The sequence below is a fragment of the Neophocaena asiaeorientalis genome, unplaced genomic scaffold, assembly GCF_003031525.2.
Source record: "Neophocaena asiaeorientalis asiaeorientalis breed wild unplaced genomic scaffold, Neophocaena_asiaeorientalis_V1.1 scaffold150, whole genome shotgun sequence".
Lineage (NCBI taxonomy): Eukaryota > Metazoa > Chordata > Mammalia > Artiodactyla > Phocoenidae > Neophocaena > Neophocaena asiaeorientalis.
Window position 1 is genome coordinate 19,305,638 of NW_020176571.1, and position 10,492 is coordinate 19,316,129.

At 42.0% G+C, this 10,492-nt stretch overlaps 1 protein-coding gene across 5 annotated transcripts in view; it reads right to left on the bottom strand.

Moving 5' to 3' along the window:
• Positions 1-10,492, bottom strand: part of BCAT1 (branched chain amino acid transaminase 1) — a 118,756-nt gene that overhangs the window by 46,227 nt on the left and 62,037 nt on the right. For all 5 annotated transcript variants that reach the window (XM_024733236.1, XM_024733235.1, XM_024733238.1 and 2 more), the window contains one exon: positions 3,687-3,887. In XM_024733236.1, coding sequence (XP_024589004.1) covers positions 3,687-3,887 — 201 coding nt within the window. The remainder of the gene's footprint in view (positions 1-3,686; positions 3,888-10,492) is intronic.

The following is a 10,492-nucleotide window of genomic DNA, read 5'->3' on the forward strand; positions in this document are numbered from 1 at the left end:
AGCAGCATCTCTCAAATTTTTTGGTGTCAGGATGTCTTTACACTCTTAAAAATTATAAAGGTCCCAAAGAGCTTTTATTTATAAGGTAATTCTATCAATATTTACCATTATCAGTAGTGAGAAATTTTGAATTTATTTATTTATTAACAATAAACTATGACATGTTAAAATATTTTCATTAAAATTATATTTTCCAAGAGAATTAATGTTAAGTGTGGCATTGTTTTAAATTATTGCAAATCTTTAATTTTGGGCTTAACAAAAGACAACTGGATTCTCATATCTGCTTTTGCATTCAATCTCTTGCAATGTTGTTTCGGCTGAAGTACACAAAGAAAACCCAGTCTCATATAGATGTATGGTTGAGAAAGGAAGTATTTTTGTTAACCTTTTCAGATAATTGTGGATCTTCTTCTCTGATACTCCTCTAAAACTTGACAAGTGGCAGTCCCTTAAAGGTTAGTTACACTGTGGAATCAAACCCCATCAATGAGGTTTTCATACTCTGTTAATTCCTTAAAATTCAATGGTCCGTCAGTCAGAGTTCAACTGAGAAGAAAGAGAACCCATAGAAATACGTAAAACAGGAACTTCCCTGGTGGCGCAGTGGTTAAGAATCCGCCTGCCAACGCAGGGGACACGGGTTCGATCTCTGGTCTGGGAAGATCCCACGTGCCGTGGAGCAACTAAGCCGTGCACCACAACTACTGAGCCTGCGCTCTGGAGCCCGCGAGCCACAACTACTAAGCCCATGTGTCACAACTACTGAAGCCTGTGTGCCCAGAGCCCATGCTCCGCAATGAGAAGCCCGTGCACTGCAACAAAGGGCAGCCCCCGCTCGCCGCAACTAGAGAAAGCCCACGCACAGCAATGAAGACCCAACGCAGCCAAAAATAAATACATTTATTTTTAAAAAGAAAAGAAAAGAAATACGTATGACATTTACAGATTTATTAGAAGAAACTGCCCAACGCATCTGTGGAGGCTGGCTAAGCAAAGTCCAAAATCTGTAGGACAGGCTGTGAGAAGGAGAAGATCACAAGCAGGCTGGACCCAGGAGGTGTGGGCTGCAGTCCATCTGCAAGTGAGTCAGGAAGGAGGGGCAGCGGAAGAGATTGAGTGCATGTGTAGGCCTAGCTGCGGCGTGGAAGTCCTGAGGTCAGGCTCACCCAGAATAATCTCCCTTTTGATCGACTTCGAATCAACTAATTAGGGACTTTAACCCCATCTGCAAAATTCCTTCAAACAGCACCTAAATTAGTGTGTGACTGAATAACTAGAAGAAGGCGTGTGTACGCAACAAAACCGCCACTGCCTTCCTGTGTCCTCCAGTGCTCACAAGAGAATGTCCTTGTCGTCCATCCCCAGCAGGAGATGACAAATGTTATTCTGGGGACTGTGGTTCAGAATAAGCAAATGAACACATCAAAAAGTCATCATAGGGCTTCCCTGGTGGCGCAGTGGTTGCGAGTCCACCTGCCGATGCACGGGACACGGGATCTCTTGAAAGGGGAGCTCAGGGGTCTGTGGACCACACTTTGAGAACTGCTGATTTAAAGAAACATGTATACAAGCACACCAGCACACTATGTACAAGAATGTTCACAGAAAAGGAAACCACACAAGCGCACGTCAACAATAGACTGAATACATTCACATAACGGAATACTATTGCTTCAAGGAGCATATGATGCGGTACCTACCACTCTTTGACCCAGATAACCTGGGCCTCTGCCCAGAGCCTCACACTTTAGAGGGCCTCTCACCCCTGTCTTTCTCCAGCTGTGACCCCCTTGGAGCAAGTAGTTGGCTGAATCCTTTTTCTAGACAGACTCCAAGTACTCAGTTCCCCAGAATTCCCTACCCAAATGGCCCTGATCCTATTTTCAGGGCCTCAATGGGCATCCTTGGTTTCATCCTCTTAAGAACAGACAGGACTACTAGGATGTCCACATCTAAGTCCAAAGATGGCCAAGGGTCATCGGTTTACAAGTGGTGTGGGCATCTACGTGTGTGTGCGAGGCCCCCTGTGGTACAGGATGGAGCCGGGACAGAAAGAGATAGAGGGTGGACTTTGAGGTGGCTCTGCTTGTACATGTGTCCCAGGACCCACAGATATTAGGGTTGGTCCTGGATGCTTAGAGCTCACATAACACTGAGCTCAAACAGGTTCACGGGCGCACGCACACACACATGCATGCACACTATAATTCCACTTATGCAAAGTTCAGAAAGAAGCAAAACCGTAGTGTTAGAGATACATACAATCCAAAAAGAAAAGCAAAGCAAAGTTACCACAAAAGAAAGAATAACGAGTGCCAGAAGATACAGGGTTTATGATGTGGAAGGGACACGAGAAGGCTTCTGGGATGCTCAAAGGGTCTAGGTCTATTTCCTTACTCGGGTGGTAGCTACGTGGGCACTCATTTATAAGTATTCATTAAATAGTACATGTTGTCCATTTTTTCAAATTACGTTTTATCTCACTAAATATTAATATCAACCTGAAAAATGAAGTAACTGTAATAAAATTGCATTTTCTTTCATCCAGGTTCCCTACTCACACTTCACATGTCTCTCCTTCACTTTTCGAAATCTTCACATATTTATCAAAAAATACTTTTGAAATCAACAAAACCACATGTAATTGTAGCTCTAAAAATAAAATCAATAGGATTCTAAAATCAGTAGGGCTGATGAGTGGAGGAGAAAGAAATCCAAGGAGATTATTCGTACGTTCACTTTTGGATTAAAATAATATGACCACAGACAGGCTTTCAGCCCAGGAAGTTTGACTCCAGAACCTGAATAATTAACCATATGCTTTTTCACTTAAAACAATTAAATGAAATGACCCGTATAAAATACCTAGGTACAGGGCGTATTGCAGGATTTCAATAAACAAATGTAGTTATTTTATCATTATCATTCTGAATATTTACTATTACCACCTTTTAGTCTCCTAGTAAGTAGGCCATTGCTTCATTTCTATATCCCAATATTCTAGGAAGATATTTAACACATTAAAAAAGAGTAAAATATACTGGGATCAAGGGAATGGGGAGTGTATTGTGTATTTAGCTAAGTGTGTATCCTGAGAAGGACCAGAGAAGCACCCTCTAACTATTTAATATTTTATGTTTATAATTATCCCACTCGTGCCTGAAGGATGACATTTAATTACATGTCCCTTAACATGCCTAACTACAAGTTATTGCTGTCATAAAACCATGCAGTTAGCATTAAATATAATATTGTACTCAATGACCTCTCCTCAATCATTAGAAGATCTAAGAGAGGTGATTTAGTGAAATATTAACAGTACAGGCTTTTTGGTTGCTAATTTTTTTGCCAACTGTCTTTCCCATTTGCTCTACATAAGTTTTTAAATGATATTATAAGCCGATGTTACAAGTTCATGTGCACATTATATTTTTATTTCTGTATACCCTACAGCGTGCTTACCAGCTACATGATTTTTTAATTGAGATTTTAAAAAATTCAAGATTACCTGAAAATTTAGTCCTTAAGACTTACCCTCAATACAACTGTTTACAGGCCATTTATGATTGCCTCTAGTTAATATGGTAAAGCCCTGCTGCCCTAAAGCTATTTGAGCGGGGGAGCTACTTAGTAACCCCAGTGAAGACCAAGCATGTCGCCATCATTAATTCCCAAGTACTTACTTCCACTGCATAGTGGAAAGCCGACGAACCTGGATGCAATGACAGGTTTTGAAGAGGCTTGATGTGTGGTTTCTCCCATCCAAACTCCGAGGACCACTCCACTGTTAACATGTGATCCGTAAAAACGGTTCCAAAAACCAGAGTGTTGGGGTCTGGTTTTTCCTTTAAAACGGTGGCTGGTGTGATTATTAGATCTTCAGCCTGGGGAAGAAAATCAGCACCATTAAAGAAAAGTAACTGAACATCCATGGCTAGATGAGACAGAGGGTAAAAAGACAGATACAATTTAAGTCACTGGCAGTCATTGGACTTTTAAATGTTGGCAACTAACGCAGAAACTTAACACTGTGTGAGAGAAGCGAATCATGCCTGCATTCAGAATTTGGACTGTTGTTTAAAATCTCTTCAGTGTAGGGAATTCCCTGGCGGTCCAGTGGTTAGGTCAGGGAGCTAAGATCCAGAGGCCGCAGGGCACAGCAAAAAAAAAAAAGAAATCTCTGCAATGTATACTGCCGAACAAATATCAGAACCAAAATTCAGTGGCATTTAGAAACAGGGACAAAAGAGTAGATGGAGTTAAATGACGCTAAAAGACCATATCTCTTCTTCACTCCCACCACAGAACCCATGTGGATCCTTCGAGAAAGAAGAAAGAGGGGTCTTAGAATGAAAACAGCAACACTCACAATGACTTGTTAAACTAAAAAGAATGTCATTAAGAACTGCAGCTCTTGGGACGGTTATACTCCAGCTCCCCCAAAGAATTCTTGGCAGAAGGCTTCCAAAATCCTCTGGGTGCATCGTAGGGGACAGGCAGCAAGCAGAGTGAAGCAAATGTTTTCCTCGTTGAAAACAGAAGTAGAGATTGAACACTAAGATATAAATCCTCTATTCTGTATTGAGGAAACAGTGAACAAAGGACCCCTTATTCAAAGAAAGATAAATAAGAGTAATAGGAAACAACTCCACACAGCCCCATTTCACCAGCTCTCCACAGCCGGCTTGCCTATTACAAATGGCCAACACGTAAGCATCCGGATTATAGACAATAGCACCACTAACTATACAATAGCGGTAGAATACTGACAAAAACCACAGGGGAAGGAGCTTTTAGACCACTTAAAAACAAAACTAACCAAGGACAAGTTCAAGCTGTTAATAGGTTCTAAGGAAGATCAGACTCCACTTCTTTCTATACACAAAAGTAGTCATTTCCCCCCAAAATCAAATACAGAATTTCACTTCGTATCACCAGCTCTGATCATTATTTTTCAAATAATCTAATTACTTCGGATTAATTCACTGCTTTATAGCTGCTTTAGTCATTTGATATATTATGAATGATAGTTATTTTTAGAAAAACATTTAGGCTACAAATGTTATTTACTTTTTGTTTAACTTTTTATTTTATCTTGGCGTATAGCCGATTAACAATGTGATAGTTCCAGGTGTACAGTAGAGGGACTCAGCCATACATATGCATGTATCCGTTCTCCCCCAAACTCCCCTCCCATTCCGGCTGCCAAATAACATAAAAATGTTATTTATTTCAAAACAACCAGAAAGCTCACATTACAAAGTATAAGGCATTAAGGACAACATATTAACTGTAATTTTCAGGCCAGTCTAGTAACGCTACTTTGGAATATGCCAGTAAAATGCAAAACTTTGGGGAAAAAATTTCTTCTATCAGTACTTAAACCAAGTAAGTAAGTTAACCTAAAACCCTTTACTAAGTGCAAGAAAATAAATTTATTCCAGCTAAATTGTTTTGATCTTTGAATTCCATTTCTCTCCCCTTATCCTCTAGACTAGGTAGGATGTTGGGCAAATTTCACCTGATAGCATGGTCCATCAGCTGTGACAGAAACCTGATGATCCTCAAGCCAAAAATATTTATTATCTGGCCCATTCAAAAAGCTTGCCAATCCTTCTTGACTGTTTAGATAAGAAATCTGGGGCTTCCCTGGTGGCGCAGTGGTTGAGAGTCCGCCTGCCGATGCAGGGGACATGGGTTCGTGCCCCGGTCTGGTAAGATCCCACATGCCACGGAGCGGCTGGGCCCGTGAGCCATGGCCACTGAACCTACGCATCTGGAGCCTGTGCTCTGCAATGGGAGAGGCCACAACAGTGAGAGGCCCGCGTACTGCAAAAAAAAAAAAAAAAAAGAAATCTGGCTAGAGTATTTGCAGTTAAATCTCCAGCCCTAGCACAGTGCCCGGCACACACAGCAGTAGAGTTTTCTTAAATGCTGAAAATAACTTTGGTTGATTTCAGATGCACTCCGTAATGAATGACAGACTCATTCACAGAAGATGGCCGGGATTTAAAGTGAGTGAAATTCTAACATAAACTTTTTATTACATGAATGGTTTCACAGTATTCTTCCACAAGGAAGTACCTGTGCTTTTGCTTTAGTTAGCTTTTTTGAAAAAGTGGCTGCGGGGATCCTGGGCTAAGAAAAATCTAGAACTATATCAATATAGTAAGACAAACAATGCAAAATTTTACCTATTAACACTATTAATAAAAGTTTCTTAATAACGGGAGAGCAGTAAGATACAAAACGAAAGCAGAAAGATGAAAGTAGGTGAAAATGTAGCAGAGAGAGTGAGTAGAAGGGGTGAGTTTTTTATCCCTGAATTCTGGATACATCTGAAACATTGCAAAGGCAACAGACCTTAGCTTTTTTTTTTTTTTTTCCAGTGACAAAACCAGTAATTTGCATGGTTCTTCAAAAGTAAGATAGGGAGGGAGGAAGGGGAGGGGGGAAAAAAGAAGTATGATAGGGCTTCCCTGGTGGTACAGTGGTTGAGAGTCCGCCTGCCGATACACAGGTTCGTGCCCCGGTCCGGGAAGATCCCACAAGCCGCGGAGCAGCTGGGCGCATGAGCCATGGAAGCTGAGCCTGCGCGTCCGGAGCCTGTGCTCCACAACAGGAGAGGCCAAAACAGTGAGAGGCCCGCGCACCGCAAAAAAAAAAAAAAAAGATTAAAAAAAATCTCAACCTCCCATCTGCTATTTCTTCCTTTTTTTTTTTTTTTGGCCATACCCCACAGCTTGCGGGATCTTGGTTCCCCAACCAGGGTTCAAACCTGGGCCCCGAGAATGAAACTGTGGAGTCCTAACCACTGGACCACTAGGGAATTCCTCCACCTGCTATTTCTAACATTAGCTAAACAGTTCTATCATTACCAAAGAAGACATACAGATGGCCAACAAATACATGAAATGATGCTCAACATCACTAACCATTAGAGAAATGCAAAGCAAAGCCACAATGATGCAAATCAAAACCACAAAAATGCAAGTCAAAACTACAATGAGGTATCTATCACCTCATACCAGTCAGAATGACCATCATCAGAAAATCTAGAAACAATAAATGCTGGAGAGGGTGTGGAGAAAAGGGAACCCTCTTGCACTGTTGGTGGGAATGTAAATTGATACAGCCACTATGGAGAACAGTATGGAGGTTCCTTAAAAAACTAAAAATAGAACTACCATATGACCCAGCAATCCCACTACTGGGCATATATCCTGAGAAAACCATACTTCAAAAAAAGTCATGGACCACAATGTTCATTGCAGCTCTATTTACAATAGCCAGGACATGGAAGCAACCTAAGTGTCCATCGACAGATGAATGGATAAAGATGTGGCACATATGTACAATGGGATATTACTCAGCCATAAAAAGAAACGAAACTGAGTTATTTATAGTGAGGTGGATGGACCTAGAGTCTGTCAGAGAGTGAAGCAAGTCAGAAAGAGAAAAACAAATACCGTATGCTAATGCATATATATGGAATTTTAAAAAGTGGTACTGATGAACCTAGTGGCAGGGCAGGAATAAAGACGCAGATATAGAGAACGGACTTGAGGGCATAGGGGGTGGGGAAGGGGAAGCTGGGATGAAGTGAAAGAGTAGCATTGACATATATACACTACCAAACGTAAAATGGATGGCTAGTGGGAAGCAGCTGCATAGCACAAGATCAACTAGATGCTTTGTGACAACCTAGAGGGGTGGGATAGGGAGAGTGGAAGGGAGACGAAAAAGGGAGGGGATATGGGGATATATGTATACACATAGCTGATTCACTTTGTTGTACAGCAGAAACTAACACAAGATTGTAAAGCATCTATACTCCAATAAAGATGTGAAAAAAACGAACAAACAATTCTATCATTAGCTAATCAACAAGAAGCAAACCACACAGGGTCCATCTACCTTTCAGGATTTCTAGGCTTTCCAGTAACCCTACCTACCATGAAACCAATAGGCAATGGAATATATACAACTTTATTCCAACAACAATCTGCATAGAAGATTTCAAAAACAAGACTATGGCTTTGGGCTTCCCTGGTGGCGCAGTGGTTGAGAGTCCGCCTGCCGATGCAGGGGACGCGGGTTCGTGCCCCGGTCCGGGAAGATCCCACATGCCGCGGAGCGGCTAGGCCCGTGAGTCATGGCCGCTGAGCCTGCGCGTCCGGAGCCTGTGCTCCGCAACGGGAGAGGCCACAACAGTGAGAGGCCCGCGTACTGCAATAAAAAAAAAAAAAAAAGACTATGGCTTTGCCTCATATCAAACTGTAGGGTGATTCTTTTTATTTTTTCCTTCCCTCACTCTTCTTCCTTCCTCACCTGCTTTATTATTCTTAGTATTTTGCCTTTTTATTCACTCAGTGAACACTGCACCAGCACAGTGGCTCAGGTAGTGCACTAAACAAGCACAGCAGATACCAAGATGCAAGGGCTCAGCCTTCCTTCTCAGGCACACTTGCTGCCGGCCAAAGACAGGTGGTAGCCTCTGTGAACAAGTGTTATTCATTCAATTCTGTTACGAAGGTTGTCGCCCCAGAATCATACCCCTTCCCCTCCCTTGAATAGAAACCAATAGAAACTCATCTAAGTTTCAGGACGAAGCTGAAAGAAAAAAACAAGAACTGGTTAGAACCAAGTAGGCCCAAGATGGAGGACGATGTGACTTCCACTAGACCCTGGGCCCCATTATACGCTCACTGTAATAAGTTAGGTAAATGCCACCCTCACCAGCACCATGACAGTTGACGATTGCCATGACAACAACCAGAAAAGCACGAAAAGCACGTACAAGGACTGAAAAGGAGAGCTGCATCAGTTCTGGGTTCAGATCACACCCCTGTTCTCATATAACTCATGAATATTCCTCCCACTCTTTCCAATTCCCTCCCTTTTACCTTGACCCTCCTATACAACCCGCCCAACTTGGGTTGAGAAGTTGATTAATGAACTAGGTTCCCACTTCTCCATTCTTTAACCACTGAATGAAGCTTGTGCTGTTCCAGTCTCAGCGTTGGTTTTGTTATTGGCTGCACAATCTGACTGGAAAAAGAACCTCCCTGGGGGAAAAACTGGGGTCTTGGCCCAGGCTAGGACCCCGGCAAGATCTGGTTGATCAATTCAGTAACATATTAACCTAACAATTTTTTTTTTTTTTTAACCTAACAGTTTTTGAGCTACTATGTACCTGTATTGCTATAGGCACAAAGAAACTCAGGGGAGTCCTCTTAGCGAGGGGGAAAAACAGTATAAAGAAATAAATGGATAAATGATGTCAGGAGGTGATTAGTGCCATGAAGAAGAAAATGAAAGCAGCTTGAAAGGACAGAGTGGGAAAGAGAAGGATTATTTTAGATAGAAGCGTTAGGGAAGGCCTCCCTGATGAGGTGACATTTGAGCAGAAACTTGAATGAAGAGGGTAGGTCATTTAGATATCTAGGGGCAAAGTCTTTCAGGCAGAGGGAGCAAGTGCAAAGGCCCTGAGGTGGGAACACACTTGGCATGTACAGGAAACAGCAGAGAGCCAGTATGGTGGGGATGCAGGAAAGGGAGGGTCTGACAGAACCAGTTACTCCATTGTATACTGACTGACATTCCAATTCTCCACGAGCCCTGGCTCTGTGTAACCAAGATTGTATGCCATCTTCTTTCTTTCCCTGGAACCAGTACCATAGACACTGCTGGCAGTTAAGGTAAACCCAGTTTTTCTCTCCATTCCAGGTAATTGGAAGGATAATACTAGTGCCAGGCTACGATGCTTTAATTTCTTGCTGTTTTTACTAAGTATGGAAGAGCAAAGTTGGAGGAAGGAGGAGAGTTTAAATGGTGGAAAAATAAGAGAATCTGGGTAATGTTGAGCCTTTTCCTTGAGCCTCTACACTTCCCCTCTTGGCATCTGTGTTCTCAACCCTGGCCAAACACTGGATTCAACCATGGAGGTTTTTAAAAAACATTAAACTGGACCCCATTCCAGAATCCCAGAAGGATGGAGCAGGGGGGTGCTTGTTTGTTTATGTTTACCCAAGTGGATTCCAACTGTGCAGTCAGGGCTGAGAACCACAACCACACCATCTCCCCTGAAGATTTCATCAACTTGAACAGCAATGGTTCCCAACATTGGCTGCTGAGTTGACTTACCTGGGAGGATTTTTTTTTTTTTAAGAAAAATATCAATGCCCACACCCTACCTAAGCTCAGTGCAAAAGAAACTCAGGAGTGGGGCTCCACATCAGTTTTGGTTTCAAGCTCTCCAGGAGATGCCAATGCACAAGGCTGAGAACCAGTGACAGAGATTCAAATCTCACAGATTTGTAAATACTTACCAAAAGCCACTTACTCTCTTGCAATCATATGAACTTGGTAATCTCAAACTGAATATGTCTAAAACGGAACACATAATATTTCCTTCAAAACTGGGGCTCTATCTCTGATATTCATATTACTTTCTACTTCTTGACTTTTTTTTTTTTTTTTTTTTTTT